Source organism: Dipodomys ordii, unplaced genomic scaffold (assembly GCF_000151885.1).
Source record: "Dipodomys ordii isolate 6190 unplaced genomic scaffold, Dord_2.0 Scaffold47, whole genome shotgun sequence".
Classification (NCBI taxonomy): Eukaryota; Metazoa; Chordata; class Mammalia; order Rodentia; family Heteromyidae; genus Dipodomys; species Dipodomys ordii.
The window spans coordinates 11,477,880-11,500,833 of record NW_012267263.1 but is presented as its reverse complement, the minus strand read 5'-3'; the positions used below and the strand labels follow the sequence as shown (position 1 = coordinate 11,500,833).

General features: G+C 41.7%; 1 protein-coding gene across 2 annotated transcripts; it reads left to right on the top strand.

The window, feature by feature from the left end:
- The first annotated feature begins 3,028 nt into the window (after positions 1 to 3,028).
- On the top strand, positions 3,029 to 21,071 carry Upf3b (UPF3 regulator of nonsense transcripts homolog B (yeast)). Of its 2 annotated transcripts, XM_013019843.1 has the most exons (11): positions 3,029 to 3,277; positions 5,028 to 5,134; positions 5,305 to 5,411; positions 10,497 to 10,595; positions 13,444 to 13,551; positions 15,169 to 15,212; positions 15,675 to 15,857; positions 16,253 to 16,291; positions 18,084 to 18,244; positions 18,889 to 19,177; positions 20,053 to 21,071. In XM_013019843.1, exons 1-11 carry the CDS (start codon positions 3,092 to 3,094, stop codon positions 20,200 to 20,202), a joined length of 1,473 nt encoding a protein of 490 aa, XP_012875297.1. In that variant the 5' UTR covers positions 3,029 to 3,091; the 3' UTR covers positions 20,203 to 21,071. The 2 variants fall into 2 exon arrangements, with proteins under 2 accessions (XP_012875297.1, XP_012875298.1); XM_013019844.1 differs by lacking the exon at positions 16,253 to 16,291.
- Positions 21,072 to 22,954: the final 1,883 nt, after the last annotated feature.

Here is a 22,954-nt window from a genome sequence, read left to right as displayed (position 1 = left end):
ATATTCAATAGTATTGGAAATTTGATGTAATGCAAATGCTTTCTCATTAGGGAAGATTTAAAAATGTAGGGCTGATATATTCATGTAAAATAATATTTCACAATTTAAGCTGGGCACTGGTGGCTCACGCCTGTAATCCTAGCTACTCAGGAGGCTGAGATCTAAGGATTGCAGTTTGAACTAATCCCAGGCAGAAAAGTCTGTGAGACTCATCTCCAATTAACCATTCCAAAAACTGGAGCTGTGGCTCAAAGTGGTAGAGCACTAGCCTTGAGTACAAAAGCTCAGGGACAGCACCCAGGCCCTGAATTCAAGTCCCATAACCCACCACCAACAAGAACAAAAATTTACCAATTTGATTTGTACAATTCAGTGAATTTCCACAAATGTGTGAGGACATTCAGCTGCCACCAAAATTGTGACAAAGCACTTTTTCATCCGTCGTGGGGCCTGAAGTCTGGGCCTGGGCGCTCTCCCTGCGCTCTTCAGCTCAAGGCTAGCCCTCTATCACTTGAACCACAGTGCCATTTCTAGCTTTTTCTGCTGATGTGGTGCTGAGGAATCAAACCCAGGGCTTCATGCATACAAGGCAAGCATTCTACCACTGAGCCACCTTCCCAGCCCTGAATCTATTGCTTTTGCCTGTCCTGTCATTGTGTGATCATTGATTCACTTTCTATTACTATAGTTTTATGTTTTCTAGAGTCTCATATAAATGGAATCATAGAACGTGTTTTCTGTCTGCGTTCTTTCATTTTCACTTATTTTCAGGTAGATATCATTGTTTTTGTTTTGTATTTGTGGGGGTGGGGGGGCAGGAGATCAGACAAGGTCTCACTATGTAGCAGAGGCTAGTCTTGAACTCAAAATCCCCTGGAGTGCTGGAATTATAGGCATGAACCAGTATAACCACTACAGTTTAAAACGAAGTGAACTAGTGGTTCATTTGTATTGTTCATACTTATGACATGCATCATTAGTTCATTTTTTATTGCATAATATTTCATTTGATATATGTATCACATATTTTTTATAAAAAATTTTATTTTAGGGGCTGGGAAGGTGGTTCAGTGGTAGAGCGCTTGCCTTGCATGCCTGAGGCCCTGGGTTCGATTCCTCAGCACCACATAAGCAAAAAGAAAAAAGCCAGAAGTGGCGCTGTGGCTCAAGTGCTAGAGCACTAACCTTGAGCTGAAGAGCTGAGGGACAGTGCCCAGGCCCAGAGTTCAGGCCCCACGACCGGACCCCCCCCAAAAAATTTTATTTTATTGTAAAGATGTTGTCCAGAGGGGTTACAGTTACATGAGTAAAGCAATGAATACATTCTTCCCTCCCTTGTTGTTATCCCACTATACCTTCCCTCCCCCTGTATCACATATTCTTTTCCACTCTCCTGTTGATGGGCATTTGAATGATCTCCAGTTTCAAGTAATTTATGTAAGTAATGTGCAATTGGCATTTTGTAAAATAGGAAGGATATTCCCAAGTAAACCAAAATGGGCTTGGTTTTTTTCCCCCTTCCTATGGAGCACTAGTCCCAGAAGAGAATCCTTTCACTTAGGAAAAAAGAAAGGGTGATAAAAAAGGAAATCTCATATGTCTGGGTGATATGACATCTTTAAAATTAGTATCTTTGCCAGGTGCAGGTGGCACACACCTGTCATCCTAGCTACTCAGGAGGCAGAGATCTGAGGATCATGGTTCAAAGCCAGCCTGGGCAGGAAAGTGAGATTCTTTTCTCCACTTAACCACCAGAAAACTGAAAGTGGCGCTGTGGTTCAAGCAGTAGAGTGCTCACCTTGAACTAAAGAGGTCAGGGACAGCACCCAGGTCCAGAGTTCAAGCCTCAGGACATCCTCCCCCAAAAAAGTATCTTGTATTTTACCTGTGGATTCTGATCTAAATATGGAAAATTACGGTCTAATGCCTCTGAAAATACACTTTAGATTCAATTATAGAAAAGATCTCTCGGTGGCTTACACCTGTAATCCTGGCTACTCTGGAGGCCATGACCTGGAGGAATGCAATTCAAGGCCAGGGCACACTAGGCGCTAGTGGCTCATACCTGTAATCCTAGCCACTCAGGAGGCTGAGATCTGAGGATAGTGGTTTGAAGGCCACCTGGGCAGGAAAGTCCATTAGACTCTTATCTCCAATTAATCACAGAAAAAGACGAAAAAGCTGTGGCCCGAATGGTAGAGTGGTAGCCTTGAGCAAAAGAAGCTCAGGGACAGCGCCTGGGCAATGAATTCAAGCCCCAGGACCGGCAAAAAATAAAAATAAAAAATAAATAAAAAACAGAAATAAACCACCAAGGCAGGCAGGAAAGCCCAAAGGACTAAAAACTAGCAGAAAAGCTGAGCTGGGTCAAGTAGCAGAGTGCATCCTTGAGCAAACAAACCAAGCAAACATGAGGGTCTGAGTTCAAGATCCTTGCCTGCACCAAAAAAAAAAAAAGAAAGGAAGGAAGGAAGGAAGCAAGCAAGAAAGAAAATACCTCCCACTGCAGTAGTATAGTTTTGTAATCCCAATTGTTGAGCCAAGGGAATAGTGAATTTGAGATCAACCTGGGCAAAGATGTGCGCGTGCGCAAAATTTGTGTAACACTGAGTTCATTTGAGGAAAACTAAATACATTGAAGTGACACTAACTTTTCCAAAGATACAATTAACTTAAAATATGGACGTTTAGAAATGTAGGATTCCTGCACTCTTGACTAGAAAAAAGACGCTTTGTATGCTGGGATGATTTGTAGTCCTCAGCAGAGTCTCTTCCAGTCAAGATGGCGGAGTTGCTAATGACGCGCGCAGGGGCGGGTCCCTGAGGGAGTTTGCGCCGCTAGGGGATTGGGCGGTGCGGGAATTCTGCAAACCGGGAGTACAGACCAGGTATTAAACCTTTCCAGTTAGTGAAGCTGGGCATCCTGAAATCTCGCGAGATCTCGGGGGACCCAATGGAACGTGGGGCTCAGCTTATCACTAGGAGCATTTGTTGGGGGCGGAGCTCCGGCGCGAGCTGCCAGAGAACCGGAGGTGCCCGGTTTAACGGCTGTCCACACTGAGCTGTCGCTCTGAGGAGCGTCGTAGTGGCCATGAAGGAAGACAAGGAGCACAGGCCCAAGGAGAAGCGAGTCACCCTGATAACGCCTCAGGGGGCCTCCGGCGGCAGCAGCGGCAGCGGCGGCGGCGTCAGCGGCTGCGGCGGGACTTCAGGGGAAGGTGGTAAAGGGGAAGATCGACAGGATCGCAATCGGGACAGGAAAGAAGCAATGAGCAAGGTACCTGGTGGGCAGATGGCCGGGGAGAGGGCGTGGAGAGCTCGCCGCTCTTTGTGGGGCCGGGTGAATGACTGGGAATGAGGTTATCCTGTTCCTTTCCTAAGTTCTCTATCTGTGCCTCAATGAAAATTATTTCATCCGATCTCAAACGATCGCCCCCAAACGGGGGAGGATCCCCTCCCTGTCTAGGGTTAGGGTGAGGGAGACTGGGGGATTTCCAGACGTTACAAGGCTCAAACCCTCTGTTGCGATTGATGCGCCGGGAGATAAGCAGCGAGCGATTTGCTCTGCCCAGAATGAGGAATTCCGTTTAGTGCGAGTGGGAGATTATAAAATAGTGAATGGACGGACACCTGGGAGTGGGTGGGAGTAGTTTGTAGTAGGAATTTTATTGGACGCGAGTTGGGGGGGGGAGCGTGTAGAAGAATTATGGTCTGGAGGGAAAGATCGAGACCATAGAATTTTCAGAGCAGTGGGTAAATTGAATTTCTTACCGGTTGCGGGGTTTGACCTCGGTCTTCAACACGTTTGGCTTGTTTACTTGCCTGGGGCTCTCTACGTGAGCCATAGCCCTGACTGAAAAATATTTTTTGCCAGTCTTGGACACTGTCCCTCAGCTTTTGTACTCAAAGCTAGCGCTCTATCACTTGAGCCATTTCTACCTTTTTTTTTTTTACATAAATTCTAATTTTTAATCCCCCCTTTTTTCCCATATAAATGCTTTTATTAAGAAACAAATACTCCCCCTCGGTATAACCCCTGCTTTCACTGTATTTGATGTTGGTATAATTTCTGGAGGGGAAGGGAAAAAACAAATCGTTTAAATAGGGATACAGATGGACCCATTGCAACAATGAGATGTAAAAGACGTCATGTCGAAACGAACTTTACAACTTTGGCGCGCGGGGCGGGGGGGGGGGGAGGATGGGAAGGGATGGGAAGGGGAAACAAAGGAGGAGGCATCAATGCGTGATAAGAAATGTGCTCATTACCTTGCTCATGTAATTGTAACCCCTCTGTACGGTATTTTCACAATTAAAAAAAAGAAACAAATAGTAACATGAACAAATTGTATAGTATAACCAGTTAGCAGCAAAGTGAATCCCAGAATCATCATTGTCTTTCTTCAGTCTTGGCAATGGAAGTATAGAAACTTTAATTTTTGTTTGTTTATTTCTTATTTCCATTTCTCAGACACATCTGGCTCTTTGATGGATAATTGGAGATAAGGCTCTCACCATGGGGGTTGGCTTCAAGTTGTGATCCTGAGATCTCAGCTGCCCCAGTACCTAGGATTAAAAGCACCAGCCACTAGCGCCCAGCTTGAGTGAATGTCTTATATAGATTAAACTGAATGGGCAGGGTTTCTGTTTTAGGATTTGTTGGAAGTGGGAGTTACTACTGAATTGTGGCAGCCACAAAAGTCCAGCATTAGCCTGCTAGTTCCCTTGAAAAAATGGTAGAGTAAAATGACTCACCAACTTGGTGAACTATGGGGCTTTGTGTAAAGAACAGAGATTTTTTTTTCCCTGTCCCAGGAAGTTCTCATTTCTAAGAGTTTTATTGGAGGGAAATAAGTCACATTACTATTATATTTGACTAATTAAGAGCTTTCGTCTTCAGAAGAATGTAGGCTCCTAGGTTTATTTTTTTCCTCTATATTTTAAAGCCGATATTCTGAAACCACAATTCTTTGAGGTGACAGAAAATTGATTTGTACTCATTTTATTTTCCTTATTTGTTTCTTAAGGTGGTAATTCGAAGATTACCTCCCACTTTGACCAAGGAGCAGCTTCAGGAAAATCTTCAACCTATGCCTGAGCATGATTATTTTGAGTTTTTTTCTAATGATACTAGGTAAAAAAAAAAAAAAGTATGTGTGTGTGTAATGTAAAAAGTCTCCTTCCTTTTATTCTACTATAATCCCTTTGATTTGTTGAGCTAGTCTCCTTTAGTGTGACCATATTTGTAATAAAGCTGGACTCATGCAAATAAATACATTTACCTAATTGCTTTCCTCTCTGCAGTCTCTATCCTCATATGTATGCCAGAGCATACATCAACTTTAAAAACCAAGAGGACATTATTTTATTCAGGGATCGCTTTGATGGTTATGTGTTCCTTGACAATAAAGGTGAGTATAACTAGAAGAGTAGTTTGTTACTTTTATGTTTAAGAGACTGTGTAGGGGCTGGGAAGTTGGCTCAGTGGTAGAGCGCTTGCCTTGCATGCCTGAGGCCCTGGTTTCGATTCCTCAGCACCACATAAGCAAAAAGCCGGAAGTGGCGCTGTGGCTCAAGAGGTAGAGCGCTCGCCTTGAGCTGAAGAGCTGAGGGACAGCGCCCAGGCCCAGAGTTCAGGCCCCATGACCAGACCCCAAAAAAAAAAAATTAAAAAAAAAAGAGACTGTGTATCACAATGTTTCCTCCATGCCTTTGTAAGTAAGTAGGTCTTCTAAAACTCCTAGGTAATAAAATGTACAATATGTTGGGTTTTTCTTTTTTCATGTTTAGCTTGTTCTTTATTTTATAATTTTTAGTGTTTGCTGGTCCTGGGACTTAAACTCAGGGCCTGATCCCTGAGCCTCTTTGTGCTCAAGGCTAGCACTCTACCACTTGAGCCATAGTGCCACTTCTGGCTTTTTTGAGTAGTTTATTGGAGATAAGAGTCTCATGGTGACTTTTCTGTCTGGGCTGGCTTCAAACTGCAATCCCCAGATCTCAGCCTCCTCAGTAGCTAAAGGACTAGAGGCATGAGCCACTGGCTATTTATAAATAAAATTATTGTCATAATTGATGTACAGAGGGGTGACAGTTACATAAGTCAGGTAAAGAGTACATTTCTTTTTAATTTTTGTTGTTGTTGGTAGTGGTCATGGGGCTTGACCTCTGGGCCTGGGCACTGTCCTTGAGCTCTGCAGCTCAAGGCCAGCATTCTACCACTTGAGCCATAATGCCACTTCTGGTTTTCTGGCAGTTAATTGGAGATAAGAATCTCTCAGACTTTCTTGCCTGGGCTGGCTTTGAACCGTGATCCTCAGATTTCAGCCTCCTGAATAGCTAGGATTACAGGCGTTAGTCACTGGCACCTGGCTTCTTTTTAAAATTTTATTTAGTTATTTATTTTACCAGTCCTAGGGCTTGAACTTGGCCTGAGGGCACGTTCCTAATGCTTCTCGTGCTCAAGGCTAGCACTCTACTACTTGAGCCGAGCACCACTTCCAGCTTTCTCTGTTTATGTGGTACTGAGGAATCAAACCCAGGGCTTCATGCATGTTAGTCAAGCACTCTACCACTAAATCACATTCCCAGCCCTACATTTCTTTTTGAGCAATGTCACCTCTTCCCTCATTATCTAAAGCTACATTCCCAGCCAGTCTTGGGTATTTTTATTAAACCATTATTTGTTTAGTTTGATAAACAATAAAATTGCCACTATTTTCTTCTTGTGTTACTTTTTTTTGGCCCTGGATTAGCTCTGCTCTTTTGATTATTTAGTTTCAGCAGCAATACCGATAATGCTTTAAACTTGTATGGCAGGTTTTAAATATTTGCTTCTCATTGTGCTTCAAGGGTATAATTATTTAATTCCTATCTTTTAAGCTAACAGTTCTCCGTTGGTATACTGTTTAACATTCTCACAATATCTAGATCTCCCATTATGTGTCTGTAGTGAAAAACAATTTCTATTTTATTTACTTATTTGTCAGTCATGGGACTTGAACTCAGGGCCTGGGTGGCATCCTTGAGCTCTGTTGCTCAAGGCTAGCACTCTACACTTGAAGCCACAGCACCACTTCTGGTTTTCTGGTGGTTAATTGGAGATAAGAGTCTCAGAGACTTTCTTACCCAGGCTGGCTTCGAACCGTGATCCTCAGATCTCAACCCCCTGAGTAGCTAGGATTGCAGGCATGAGTCACCAGTGCCAGGCTAAAAATATCTATTTTAACTCACTATTTAATATCTGCTGCCTGCAATATTTAGCCAGAGAATGTCTGGAAGGTGTGCTTTTTTTGTTTTGGTTTGTTTTCTCAGTAATTAGTTCTGTGAGGTCAAAATTAAATCTTGGTTAGGGAGTGTGCCAGTAAAAGCTAAAAGATTGCCAGCTGTTTGTCCAACTTTTTGGGGGTGTCTAGGGATTGAGTGTAGGGCCTCTTGAATGTTGTTTGCCCTCTACTACAGAGCTATACCTATAACCCCATGTTTAATTCCTCTCAGTTATTTTCCTATTTCCACGTTTAAAATTCCAGTAGGTAGCAATGGTTTCCTAGTTACTAAGTCATAAAATCAGAGGTGTGTTTACTTTTTGCATTTTTTATCCCTTACACAATATAAGTAATCTTACTGATTTATTGTTTTTATTGTCTTGTTCTCCTAGACTTAACTATATTTTCAGTACTTTATGTCCTTATTAGGTAATGTTTAGACAACTACTGTTTCTTAACTAACAAGATTTTTCATTTCTGTATAATCCACTCTGCTGCCGTGTGTGTGTGTGTGTGTGTGTGTGTGTGTGTGTGTGTGTGTGTGTGTGTGTGTGTGTGTGTGTGTGTGTGTGTGTGTGTGTGTGTGTGTGTGTGTGTGTGTGTGTGTGTGTGTGTGTGTGTGTGGTGACAGTACCAAGCTTGAACTTGGGGCCTTGAATTCTCAGAATTTTTTTTTTTTTTTGTCGGTCGTGGGGCTTGAACTCTGGGCCTGGGCGCTGTCCCTTAGCTCTTCAGCTCAAGGCGAGCACTCTACCACTTGAGCTACAGCGCCACTTCCGGTTTTCTGGTGGTTTATTGGAGATAGGAGTCTCACGGTCTCTCCTGCCCGGGCTGGCTTTGAACCGCGATCCTCAGATCTCAGCCTCCTGAGTAGCTAGGATTACAGGCGTGAGCCACCAGCGCCCGGCTCAGAATTTTTTTTAAATCACAGCTGGTGCTCTACCACTTGAACCAGGCCTCCGTCCCAGCTTTTTTCAGTTTGGAAGTAGAATTTCATGGACTTTGCTTTCTGGGCAGGCTTCCAACTGAGATTCTTCAGGTCTCATCTTCCTTAGTAGCTAGGATTACAGGTTTGAGCCACCAACACCCAGCCAAAATTCTTTTATTTTGCCAGTTCTGGGGCTTGAACTCAGGGTCTGAGCACTGTCCCTAATGCTCTTTTTGCTCAAGGCTAGCACTCTACCACTTGAGCTACAGCACCCCTTCCAGCTTTCTCTGTTTATGTGGTGCTGAGGAATCTAACCCAGGGCCTTGCGCATGCTAGCCAAGCATTCTACCTCTAAGTCACATTCTCAGCCCAAAATTAACTCTTTTAAATGTACAGTTTGGGATTAAAAAAAAACATTCATAGTTGTGTAAACATCACCATAATCTAGTTTTACAATATCACCCCAAAGAGAATCCCATACTTTTTTTTTTTGGGGTCCGGTCATGAGGCCTGAACTCTGGGCCTGGGCACTGTCCCTCATCTCTTCAGCTCAAGGCTAACGCTCTACCACTTGAGCCACAGCGCCACTTTCGGCTTTTTTCTTTTTGCTTATGTGGTGCTGAGGAATTGAACCAAAGGCCTCAGGCATGCAAGGCAAGTGCTCTACCATTGAGCCACCTTCCCAGCCCCGAGAATCCCATACTTATTAGTTGTCACTTCCATTCTCCAGCTCTAACTCTGGGCTACCACTAATCACCTTTTTTGTATTTCTTCAGATTAGCATAGTCTAGACATTTTAATCTTTTTGTTCTTTCAGGTTGTTGTTATTTTGTTTGTTTGGGTTTTTTGTAGCATTGTGTTTTGAACTCAGAACCTTGTGCTGGGTTGTTTTTTTTTTTTTTTTGTCAGTCATGGGGCTTGAACTGTGGGTCTGGGCACTGTCCCTCAGCTCTACAGCTCAAGGCTAGTACTCTATCACTTGAGCTACAGCGCCACTTCTGCTTTTCTGGTGGTTGATTAGAGATAAGAGTCTCATAGACTTTCCTGCCCAGGCTGGCTATGAACTATGATCCTCAGATCTCAGCCTCCTGAGTAGCTAGGATTACAGGCATGAGCCACCAGCACCTACCCCACTCTACCTTTTGAGTCCTTTTTTTATTTTCAGATAGAGTCTTACATTTTCACCAGGGCTGGCCTTTTATGCGTTTTGCATAGCTGGGATGACAGGTACATGCCACCAGGCCCAGCTTATTGGTTGACATGAGAGTCTCACCATTATTTTTGCCAAGGCTAGCCTTGATTTTCCATCCTTATGATTTCTACCTCCCAAGTAGCTGGGACTATAGGCATGAGCCACTGTGTCTGGCTATAATGTATTTATGAGAATTAACTTCTAGTATTTCTTTTCACAAAGTAAAATGTCAGGGCTAAGGATGTTTCTCAAGTGGAAGAGGGCCTTGCCTAGCAACCTCAAGACCCAGAGTTCAAACCCCAATAATATCTCTCTCTCTCTCTCTCTCTCTCTCTCACACACACACACACACACACACACACACATCACATTTTAGAAGTGGAATCTAAATTTAGAGTATGTTTCTTTCCTACCAAGCATTATTTATTGTTTGTTTGTTTAAAACAAGAGTCTGGTTCTGTTGTACAGGCAGGCCTCAATCTCTTAGATTCAGGCAATCATCCTGCCTCAGCCATTCCTGCAGTTAAGACTACAGGCATGTGCCACTTATATATCAGCTTGCTGATAATCAGTGTGAGTGTAGAGCTCTTTAGAAACATGTTGACTATAGTTGTACCAATATGATCTGTGCCATTTTGGAGACTCCATTCAATGATTGTTATCAGAAGTGTTGCTGTGGCTTGAAGTGGTAGAGCACTAGCCTTGAGCAAAAAGAGTTCAGGGTATGTGCCCAGGTCCTGAGTTCAAGCTCCATGACCAACAAAAAAAGGTGGGGCAGACTGGGGGCAGATGGCTCACACCTGTAATCCTACCTACTCAGGAGGCTGAGATCTAAGGATCAAGGTTCAAAGCCAGCCTGGGCAGGAAAGTCCCGAGACTCTTATCTCCAATTAACCACTAGAAAATCGGAAGTGGCACTGTGGCTCAAGTGGTAGAGTGCTCACCTTGAGCTGAAGAGCTCAGGGACAGTGCCCAAGCCCAGAGTTCAAGCCCCAAGTTGGGGCAGTCAAATGATTGTTACCTAAAGTAGCCTAAAAAACAGTAGTTTGACCCCCTGCTATCCACTACCAACATTTTCTTTGTTAAAGCAAGTGTGACTTTTTTTTCTAAACAGGTCAGGAATATCCTGCTATAGTAGAATTTGCACCTTTTCAAAAAGCTGCAAAAAGGAAGACTAAGAAAAGAGATACCAAAGTTGGGACTATTGATGATGGTACAGTATAACTCTATTGCCATGTTTTTTTTTTAAATTTTTATTTATTTTTTATTGTGAAAATACTGTACAGAAGGGTTACAATTAGATGGGCAAGATAATGAGTACATTTCTTATCAAGCATTGTAGCCTCCTCCTTTGTTTCCCCTTCCCATCCCTTCTCAGCCTCCCCACCCATGTTTGTTTGTTTTTAAAAAAAGAATGCCTCTGTGAGAGCCAATTGGACCCTAGTATTGAATTTAGAAAATATTCTAAGGAAAGCTTTGCTTGATTATTAGAATGAAGGCATGTTCCCTGAAAAGAGATCCTGCTTAATTAGCTAGTGGCATTTCATTCCTTTGCCACTGACTGTTGAATAATAAATCTTCGTGGGTTTATTGAGTAGAAAATGATGGGGGAAACCAGATGTTCCAAAGTATAACAATTGTTCCTTACCTTTGTTAGGATTATTTAGGTGATTTTTTAAAATTTCTACTCCCTTTCTAAAGGGAAGGTTTAAGCTGTGATAGAAAAATTCCCATACCCAAGTAATTTGAGATAAAGTAGTTGAATTGCCAAGTCCTATTTTCTAGGCTTTGAATATATAGTTAAATTAACTGCATACAGTATTTTGTCTGAACAGAAATACAGGAACAGAGAAACTGGAATAATTTGCATTAAGGTAAAACCAGCTCCAGATTTCGAAATCCCTGTAACATTATGTCTATTAACTGGTGTATAACTTTTGTTATATTGGAGAAGGATTTAGTCTCAACATTTGATATATTTTAGAATCACCTGGTTGAATTTCCATCACTTCTACAATGGCTATTTTATTAAACAGTAAAGACCCAATAACACAGCTGCTTATTGCTGATATCACAGACTGAGATACAGAAGACTAGATCAGGTGACATATTCAACAACAAGCGACAGAACAACTCAGATGTATTTCCCTCTCTATTGACAGAAGTGTCTAGAAGAGATCTCCAGGGATTACCATTATCTCCAGAGCCACATATCTAGGACTTCCCTCTGTCCCTTTATCTTGTGAAACAACCAATTTTCCAATGTTGAGTTTACTTAGAGTGAGGTGTACCCTTATAGAAGTTGCTTGTTTGATGCAAGGAGATATGACAAAGTAAGCAGGACTCAAGAAAAAAAGGACCTCCACTCAATTTGTCGTATCATATCTAAATGACTCCATGCTCTTGACCACATATATGGTATATATATATGTGTGTGTGTGTGCACATCTGAGCAAAGCTAGGAGGAAGACACAGAATTGAGGGAAACGGGAAACAGAGACAACAGAGAGGCCTATCAGCTGCACTGGACATTGATGAAAATGAACTAAGCAACTCAAAGGCAGCTATGGGAGGGAGGACATGAGAGGGAAAGAGGGAACAGCTTACAATAAGCAAAAGGGAAGAAATGTACATACCACCCTGTGTGGAAGAAATAGTTGTATTGTCAAAGTTCATAGAATTCACAAACATTATAGACCATGATAATGACAATTTGCCTTGTGAAGGTTAAAATATATGTGATTTTAAGAATCACTATCCCACAATACTGTGAAATGTAATCAATCTCAATAAAAAAGTTTTAAACAAAGAAATTCCTTCTTTGCTATGCCTAATACTCTCTGAAAGTTTCATAGCTAGTCTTTTCAGTTCTTATGTGTGGCTCTCTACTAATAGAAGAAGGAACCTTTCCTTCCATCCTCCTTCGCTCCCTTCCTAACTCTCCCTTCTCTTTTCTCCCTTCTTCTTCCCCTCCCCTTCTTTCTTCTTTCTTCCTTTCCCTCCTTTCTATTCTTTCCTTCCCTTTTTTACCTTTTCCTTCCCGGGTATGCAAGGCAAGCGCTCTACCACTGAGCTACCTTCCCAGCCCTACCCTCTGTCTTTTAATTCCTTCTTCCCTCCTTTCCTCCCTTTCTTTCCCCTCCCTTCTTCCTCTTTCCCTTCCCTTTCCTCCATTCTTTCCTTTTCCTCCTTTCTTTCTCTTCATTTTTCTTCCCTCCCTCCCTTTTCCTTCCCTTTCATTCATTCCTCTCCTCTGTTCTTTTCCTTCCCCTCCCTCTTTTCTTTCTTTTCTTCCCTTCTTTCTTTCCTCCCTCTCTCCCTCCCTACCTCCCCATCTCCCTCATCTGTGGTACTGGGGGTTGGAACCAAGAGCCTCATGCATGCTAACTAAGCAGGTAGTCTACCCCTGAGCTATACCCCAGCCCTGGATCAATGGCTTGGTACTACTGGGGTTTGAATTCAGGGCCTTGTGCTTACTAGTCAGGTGCTCTACTGCTAAGTTTTGCCTTCAACCCTGGAATGGTAACTTTTTTTTGGGGGGGGGGTCCGGATGTGGGGCCTGAACTCTGGGCCTGGGCGCTGTCCCTCAGCTCTTCAGCTCAAGGCTAGCGCTCTACCACTTGAGCCATAGCGCCACTCCGGCTTTTTTCTTTTTGCTTATGTGGTGCTGAGGAATCAAACCCAGGGCCTCAGGCATGCAAGGCAAGCACTCTACCACTGAGCCATTTTCCCAGCCCCTGGAATGGTGACTTTTAAAAAGAATCTATAACATCCTGTTAGATATCTTTTTTTTTCCTGTTAGATATCTTCTAATGTGTGATGTCTCATTTTTTCCTAACCCTGTGTTAACATCAGACTCCCATAATAAGAGTTTGAAGATTAAGTGACCAATTATGTCCAAAATAGTATATCTTGTATGAGTGGCTTATTTTGTTTCAGTCTCCTAGGAAGTAAAAAAAAAAAAAAAGTACCTTCTTTGACAAATAAGTATCCTAGGTAATAGGTTGTTTTTTTTTTTTTTGTTTAAAGTCTCTTTTCTGGCTTCTTAAATGATTATTTAGATCCTGACTACAGAAAATTTTTGGAGAGTTATGCCACAGATGAGAAAATGACATCCACTCCAGAGACATTGCTAGAGGAAATAGAAGCCAAAAACAGAGAATTAATAGGTAAGTAGGCAAAGGAATTAGAGTGATAGCTTTATCAGAATACTTGTCTATCTCCTACTTCACTCACTTTGTCAGCTCTTTGGTCTTAAGGATGTCACCCCTTCTCTGATAGTTCCTTGTACTCAAAGATGCATATGATAATATGGTAATACAGGATTATGAGAATGCACTGATAAGATGGGATGAATTAGCCAGGTGCTAGTGGCTCACACCTGTAATCCTAGCTACTCAGGAGGCTGAGATCTGAGGATACAGGTTCAGAGCCAGAAAAGCCAATAAACTACCCCCAAAAAGCCAGAAGTGGAGCTGTCTCAAGTGGTAGAGCACAAGCCCCAGCACTGGTACAAAAAAAAAAAACCATAAAAAGATGACTATGATGCTTACCACATTGCTTAGAATGTTGAAGATTAAATATATATATTATATAGAGAGAGAGGGGGGAGAGAGAGAGAGTGTGTGTGTGTCATGGAGCTTGAACTCTGGGCCTGGGTGCTGTCCTTAAGCTCTTCAACTCAAGGCAAGCTCTCTACCACCTGAGCCACAGTGCCACTTACGGTTTTCTGGTGGTTAATTGGAGATGAGTCTCAGACTTTCCTGCCTGGGCTGGCTTTGAACCATGATCCTCAGATCTAAGCCTCCTGAGTAGCTAGGATTACAGGTGGGAACCACTGGTGCCAGCTTTAAATATTCTTTTAAAGCTTGAATTTTGCCAGGCGCTGGTAGCTCACATCTGTAACCCTAGCTACTCAGGAGGCTGAGATCTGAGGATTGTGGTTTGAAGTCAGCCAAGGCAGAAAAACCCTTATGAAGCTTATCTCTTAATTAACCACAGTAAAAGCCAGAAGTGGTACCATGGCTCAAGTGGTAGAGCACTAGCCTCAAACAAAAAGGAACACTGGGACGGTGCCCAGGACTGACCAAAAAAACCCAACAACTCAAATTTTGGCCAGGTGCTAGTGGCTCACACCTTTAATCCTAGCTACTCAGGAGATCTGAGGATTGTGGTTTGAAACCAGCTGAGTCAGGAAAGCCGGAGAGATGCTTGTCCAAATAACCACCAAAAAAGCCAGATGTGGAGCTGTGGCTTAAGTGTAGAGTGCTAGCTTTCAGCACAAAAGCTCATGGACAGCACCCAGGCCTTAAGTTCAAGCCCCAGGACCAACACCAAAAAATAAAAACCCAAAACCTCAAATTTTATTAATGAATATACTCAGTAAGCCCATATCTGGCAACTTCCTTAAAATAAATTTGCAGAAGTAGAAATATGAGGTCAAAAGATTGGATATAATAGGCCACTTCCCACAATTCCTTTACAGATGAACAAATTTACACTATTACTAGTAAAACAAAAGAATGTCCTTGTACTTAATTCTCACCAACTGGAAATTACTCCCCCAAACTATTTAATGGGAATTTCCTCACTTTTTTCAAAACTGTTTTCAGCATGTATTATTAAAATGGAATACTGTAAAACACTTAGTTTGAATAATACCTTTGTGTACTTCTGCCTAAGGGGTATAGTTTTCTGGTCTTGGGTGGGTGGCAGGGAATATCAGAAAGTGGAATCCTTTTCAGGAGTTCCTAAGCATTATTAATAATCTGTTTATATTTATGTAGCCAAAAGAACAACGCCACTTTTGAGCTTTCTGAAAAACAAGCAGGTAAAATGTTCTGTTTTTACAGTTTTTGTAATTCTTTATTAATTCATTTTCTATTAGTATTATAAGAGCTTTGTGATCCTGTAGGAGAAATACCTGGGCTTTTTGCCCACAATTATTCTTTAAAGACTTGGTTCCTTAATCTCACTCTTTTGCCCTTTCCTTCAAGCTGGTTGTGGAACCAACAATTCACTGTGCAAACCTAGAGAGTCCTTTGTTTGTCCCAAAGACACTCTTTACCTTCTGAAAGCCTCAGGAAATATAGCAGGGCAACAGTGGAAGACTGATTCCAGAAAGTCCTAGACTTCACTCTCTTTCCTTTTCTGAGTGGGATAGGGGTTAAAGAGGTTGCAGAAAATAGGAAGAAAAATCCTGTTTAGTGGGTGTACACCATGCCTTTGGGATTGGTTATTTTTTTGTTGGTAATTATTTTATTTGTAAACTTGTATTGCTGTTTCTTTGTAGAGAATGAGAGAAGAGAAGAGGGAAGAAAGAAGGAGACGAGAAATAGAAAGAAAACGACAACGAGAAGAAGAAAGAAGGAAATGGAAAGAAGAAGAAAAACGGAAAAGAAAAGATATTGAAAAGCTAAAGAAGATAGAAAGAGTTCCAGAAAGAGAAAAAATAAAGGATGAACCAAAGATCAAGGTATGAAAATAATTGAAATTGACTGCATGTTGCTGAAAACTGCACATACCTTTACTTTATGCATGTACCTTGTGTTTTTGTAAATGAGATTTTTGTTTTGATTTTCTTTAGACAGAGGGAGTGTACAAATAGAAATCTTTATTGTTCTAGCAAGAGTCTTAATTATTTAAATTTGGGATTATTTAAAAGGATTTAAGTATTTTACATGATGTTACTGCTCAGTGCAGATATAGTTTTAATCATTGAAAATGTGTACTGCTTGGTTTATTAGTTTCTCAGTTGCTAGTAAATGAGGGCTTAAGGCAGGCTTGCGTAAAATGTGGGATTTAATTCAGCTTTTCCTTCATAACTGATACATGAAGTTGCCTCATCTGTTTGTTTTCCACTGTCTTCAGGTACACAGGTTTCTGTTACAAGCTGTGAATCAGAAAAATGTAAGGACCAAGTACATGATGATACAGAGCACCTAGTATCATGTCATACACACAGGTCTTAGCTAAAAAGTCCTTTTGGTGGTGGTGGTAGTTTTGACGCCTTCAGACTGACTTGGGTCTTCTGAAAAGCTGAGCTATTTTAAATTCTTAGCTTTATTTAAAAGGAGGCCCAAGTGACTTCCTGATGCTCTGCTGTGTACCCAGAATAAACAGCTAGAAGACAATCAGGCCTACCCTTTCTTATTTGCCTGTCCTAACTGGCTGCCTTGTGGGAGGACTAGGGATATATACCCTGCATAGTGTGCTCTTTCCTTCTCACATGACTCCCACATTATCTTCTTGCATCTAGCTTACAATCTGTGAGCAACAGATTCTGATTAGCGCACTGCATGTAGGAAGAGGAAAACCTTGTAGGATGATCCCAACTTGGCTGCTTCCTGGGGAAATACTAATACTTAGTACCTCACAAAGTTAAAGATGGCTCCAAGGTCCCCTTTTACTCCTTGAAAATTCAGCAGTTTATGTGAGGGTTCCCAGAGCCTCTATGGGACTCATTATGGGTACTAAGGGATTAAGGGAGAGGGACATTTTCCATCCTGATTACTTCTAGTAATGTCTCTGTTCACCATACTAAAAGCAATTTGACTTGCTATTCTTAATGATCAGCAAGGCAGAAAGTAGAACCAGCCATATTATTCATTCATTCATGTTCTTATTAGAATGATGAACATCTTATCTTGCCTTCAAATACAGATGTTCATTAGAGAAATAAGAACACTTTTCGATGAAACCTGCACATGTTCTCATTTAACATTGGTGCCTTCTTTGTGTCCAGTATAGATTCCCTCTTGCACTGGCTGTCTGTGTGCTGAAATACATCCTGCTTAAATCTCAATGCTTTTCCTTTTGCTTTGTAACTTGCATGATGCCTGATGAACTTGTATGATGCCTTTATTCTGAGACTTAAAAATTCTTCTACTTTGCCTAAGAGTCTCTCTGACTGTCCACTTAGTGGGGTATTCAAGCATTTATAGCAGTGATTTGACAATGGGATTTTTGAACATGTATATGGCATTAAGTAGATTTCCTATGCCATAGGGATGTTAATTCACCATTATGTTGTTTAAGGAATCAAATGTGAACTAATAATGTTATTCATCTCTAATGATAATTCTACCAATATAAATATGTTATTCTCAGACTCAAGGCAAAATTATTCCTGCAATGGATCTCTCCTTTGGTGACCAAGGTGTCATTCCAAGAACATACAAAGACAGTCCAACGGTAATGAGCTGCCTCGCGTTTTAAATTTGTGGGATATTTTCCCAAGAGTTATTTATCTAAAACATGCTGGTGTGCTAGAGAAGCATACTTGGAAGTATGCATTGGCTCACTTAAAGGTTAACTTGTAGCCATGCCTGGTGGTTCATACCTGTTATCCCAACACTTGGGAGGCAGAGGCAAGAAGATTATGATTTCCAAAGCCTGGGCTAGTGGACCAACTCTGGAACATACACACACAAATGCTGTCTCATTTAAATCCAAAGGAGTCTTGATCCTATTGCCACAGGTGATTAAATCACTTCCTTTGGGTAGATAGTAGTTTCATATTAGAGCATCTTTTTAGTATTTACTGTTCTCATGTACTAGTTGTTCACCTGAAAATGTAAGACTAACTACAGAGATAGGGGGCTTCTAGAGACTAAATGTTAAGTATGTAGTTTATTATTTGTTAGAGTCAGAAGACACTGTTTTACTCTTCAAAATAAAATTAAACATATTTTCTTTAAAGCTGCTCAAGAAACCAGAAAAAGGAGATGAAAAGGAATTGGACAAAAGAGAAAAGCCTAAAAAATTAGACAAGGAGAATCTGAGTGATGACAGAGCCAGTGGGCAGAGTTGCATGCTGCCCAAACGACCTGAGAGTGAACTAAAAGATGAAAAGCCAAAGAGGTCAGTCAGTTGTAAAGGATTCTTGGGTGTGTTTGATTAGTATGTGCTACTTTTGATTTTATGTCCTGGATGTGTGCCTTAATCAAGACAGACTGTTTGCCTGTTGTGGTATAACTAGGAATCTGAGGCAGGAAGATCACCAGCTCAAGGCCAGCCTGGGCTACATAGTAAGACCCGGTTTTAAAAACAAGATAAACTGCTGGGCTCCCCCGTGGCTCATGCCTATAATCCTAGATACTTACAAGGTTGAGATCTGAAGATCATGGTTCGAAGCTCACCTGAGCAGGAAAGTCCTTGAGACTCATCTCCAATTAAATACCAAAAAGGTGGAAGTGGAGTTGTAGCTCAAGTGGTAAAATGCTAGCCTTGTGCAACAAAGCTCACAGACAGTGCCCAGACTCTGAGTTCAAGCTCCAGGATCAGCACCAAAATAATAATAAATAATAAATGAATAAACTGTAAGATGGGGGACTAGGAGGAAGAGTTCCAAATATTCTAGTATGTTAATTGGGTGTATGACTTTTGACTTTTGTTTACTAAAACAGTAGTTTTTACTCTGCTTGCTGCAGTGGCTGAGTGAGTGGCAGTGTTTCTGCATTTGTGGTCACATGATGTTCAAGGGGTCAGCTTTGTTCCTCTCACAGACTTGAAGAGGAGAGTTGCAGAGACTACAGGGACCGAGATTATGAACGAGAACAGGAGCGCATGCACCGAGAAAGAGAGAGACTGAAGCGTCAAGAAGAGGAGCGCCGTAGACAAAAGGAACGCTATGAGAAAGAGAAGTCTTTCAAAAGAAAAGAAGAAGAGCTTAGAAAAGAGAGAGAAGCACTTCGGGATAAAGGAAAGAAGGTTGAAAGTACTGAATCACTAAGCAGCTCAGAAAAAAACGAAAAGAAAGAGGAAGTGGTTAAGAGAGATCGGATAAGAAACAAGGTGCTGCTTTATGTTAAATTTGTTCATTTTCTTGGGGATTTTTTTCCTCTTTCTGCAAGGGTAAAGGGAAGGTCTAGATCACAATTTATTGTAAAAAATCTTAAGCTTGCTTAGGTAATTGATTTTCTCCATCCTTCTGTACTGAGAATTGAACCCAGGGTCTAGTAAGCATTCTCCTACTGAGCTATGTTCCCAATAGCTATTACAGAATTTTTAAAAGAGGAACTTGAAAAATCAACTGGCATTTTTTTTCTATCTTGGCTGGGTTCTTTTGTTGACTGTAGAATTTCAGGCATTTGTACCAGGCACCAGTGGCTCCAAGCCTGTAATCCTAGCTACTCAGGAGGCTGAGATCTTAGGATCGAGTTTTGAAGCAGGAAAGTCTGTGAGATTCTTATCTCCATTTAACCACAAAAAACCAGAACTAGAGCTGTGGCTCAAATGGTAGAGCCCTAGTCTTGAGCACAAAAGCTCAGGAACAGCACTTAGGCCCAGAGTTGAAGCCCCAGGACCCACACAAAATAAAGGAATTTCAGGCATTCACTAAATAGACTGTGATATAATACACTCCCAGTCTCATCACCAGACTTGAATAATTATCAACTCATTACCAGCTTGCTTGCTTTCTGCTCTACTTTATCCCTACCTCTACTGGGTTATTCTCATGCAAATCCTGGATATACTTAAAAATATGAAGCATTTAATACTTAAATACTTCAATGATAGAAAGTCTCTGTTTTTGCTGGTTTCTCTCTTTTCTTTTGTACTACTAAAGATTGAACCCAGTGTCTTTTCTTTCTGGCACCAAAGTGCCAGTACTTGGGCTTGAACTAAGTAGCTAAGTAGCCTTGTTGTCCTGTTTTGTTTTACTTCAGGATCGTCCAGCAATGCAGCTTTACCAACCAGGAGCTCGAAGCCGAAATCGACTTTGCCCTCCAGATGACAGCACCAAGTGTGGAGATCCAACAATAGAAAAAAAGCAGGAAAGTGCTATTAGCCATAGAAAAGAAGGAGGAGAAGAGTGATCAGTGTGAATGGTCGGAGGTGTCCTGACTGTTGAGGCAGCCAAAGACCATGTATTGAGCAATCTAGAAATGCCTTCAGGGCAAAGGAATGGAGAGCAAGGAAGAAAGGGGTCTTTGTGCTGGTGGGGTACACTGAGGAGGAGTATGTTTTGTGTCAAAGCAAGAATCAGGTTGCAGGCTCAGAATTGTAAGTAAAATTGCATTGAGGTTTTTTTTTCAGTTTCTACAAATTTTAAGTTTCAAAAAAAGGATGGTGAAGGCATGAATTGCAATTTTTAGATGCAAAGTGTCAAGTGAGGATTTCATTTTGTAAGACTGTATGACACAAGGAAAAAAAAAAGCTGGTTTTCAAATCAACTGATGTTTTTAATCCTGGATTGAATTTTCTTAGTTCAAGTGGAACAGTTACTTTGAAGTCTCATTAGAGCTAATTTATTGCATTGTTTGTGATACCTGTTGCCTTTTCATGGTATAGAAGCAACAAGTGTGTAATTGTAGTACAAATACAGTGACCGATAAAACAAATTTTATTGATGCAAAATTTTAAATGTTATGTTTCGTCTGTATTCTAGGGTCCAAATATCTTAGTGTTAGTTTTGTTTACATAAATGAACTTAGCACCAATAGTATTTTTAAGCATCTCATTTCGTCTTTAACATTTTTCTATTAATAGGTAAAATGTAGTCCTTGATTGGTTCTTGACAGTACAGTCTTTGTTTAATCTTAGGTCTTCTGATTTGAGTGCATACCCGTATCCAGGAAAAAAAAAAAACCCTGCACCAGTATCTGTTCCTGTTAAATTGCAGTTTTTTTTGTTATAGCTTGTTTTATATTGCTGACAATAAATATGAACATCATTCAATTATGAAGCTAAGTGTATTTGCTTTTCATATATCTGGGGTTGGAACAGCACCCTGGCCTCAAGCATGGTAAGCACATTCTCCATTACTGAGTTACACCACCAGCCCCATATTAGATGTGTTTAGTAACCATTGGTATGTGTTCGTGCACACACACATGTGTGTACTGGTGCTAGGGCTTGGATTCAGAGCCTAGATCCTATCCCTTAGCTTTTTCCACTTAAGGCTGGCACTCTACCACTTGAGCCACAGCTCCACTTTAGGCTTTTTGGTAGTTAATTGGAAATAAGAGTCTCATGAACTTTTTTTTTTTTTTTGTCAGTCACGGGGCTTGAACTCTGAGCCTGGGCCCTGTCCCTGAGCTCTTTAGCTCAAGGCTAGCACTCAAGGGGTACCTTGAGCCACAGCGCCACTTCCAGTTCTCTGGTGCTTTATTGGAGATAAGAGACTCACAGATGTTCCTGCCCAGGCTGGCTTTGAACCATGATCCTCAGATCTCAACCTCCTGAATAGATAGGATTATAGGCAGCACCTGGCTGAGAAGACTAATGTTTGAAAGTCAAAAAGGAAGCCAGGCACTGGTGGCTCATGCCTGTAATTATAGTAATGCTGGAGGCTGAGATCTTTTTTAGCTAGTCTTGAGGCTTGAACCCTAGGCCTGAGGACTGTCCCTGAGTTTTTTGTTGTTGTAGTTGTTGGTCAGTCATGGGGCTTGAACTCTGGGCTTGGGCGCTTTCCCTGAGCTCTTCAGCTCAAAGCTAGTACTCTACCACTAGAACCGTGGCAGCACTTCCACTTCTCCGGTGGATTGGAGATAAGAGTCTCATCCCTGCCTGGGCTAGCTTTGCACCACGATCCTTAGATCTCAGCCTCCAGGGTAGCTAGGATTACAGGCATGAGCCCCCAGGGCCTGGCTCCCTGAGCTTCTTTTGCTTAAGGCTAGTGCTCTACCACTTGAACCACTGCACCACTTCCTGCTTTTTCTGTTTATGTGATACTGAGGCGTAGAACTCGAGGATTCATGCATGCTAGGATGCACTCTACCACTAAGACACATTCCTAGCTCCCACGAGACTCTGATCTCCAAAACCACCAGAAAACTGGAAGTAGCACTGTGGTTTCAAAGTGGTAGAGCGCTACCCTTGAGCAAAAAGAGCTCAGGGACAGTGCTCAGGCCCTGAGATCAAGCCCCATAACTGACCAAAGGATAAAAAAGAAAAGAAAAAAACCTCAAAATTGGGTGCCAGTGCTTCATACCTATAATCTTAGCTACTCAGGAAGCTGAGAGATGAGGATCACTGTTCAAAGCAGGAAAGTCTGTGAGGTTCTTATCTCCAATTAACCACAAAAAGCCATAAGTGACTGTGTTAAAAATGAACTACAGGGACTGGGAAGGTGGCTCAGTGGTAGAGTGCTTACCTTGCACGCATGAGGCCCTGGATTCAATTCCTCAGCACCACATAAGCAGAAAAAGCTGGAAGTGGTGCTGTGGCTCAAGTGGTAGAGTGCTAGCCTTGAGCTGAAGAGCTCAGTGATAGAGCCCAGACCCAGAGTTCAAGACCCATGAATGACAAAAAAAAAAAACCTAGAAAGAAAATTAACTATACAACTTGTGAGTGGGGAGAGGAGGAAAAAACCAGGGGTGCCATGAAATAAATGTGCTCCTTACCTGACTTATGCAAGCATAACCCTTCTCTATTATCACCTTTATAATTACAAAAAAATAAGCTTTATAAGTGGAGTTGTGGCTCAAGTGGTAGAATACTATCCTTGTGCAAAAAGAGCCCAGGGAGGAAGTGGCGCTGTGGCTCAAGTGGTAGAGCGCTCGCCTTGAGCTGAAGAGCTGAGGGACAGTGCCCAGGCCCAGAGTTCAAGCCCCACGACCGACAAAA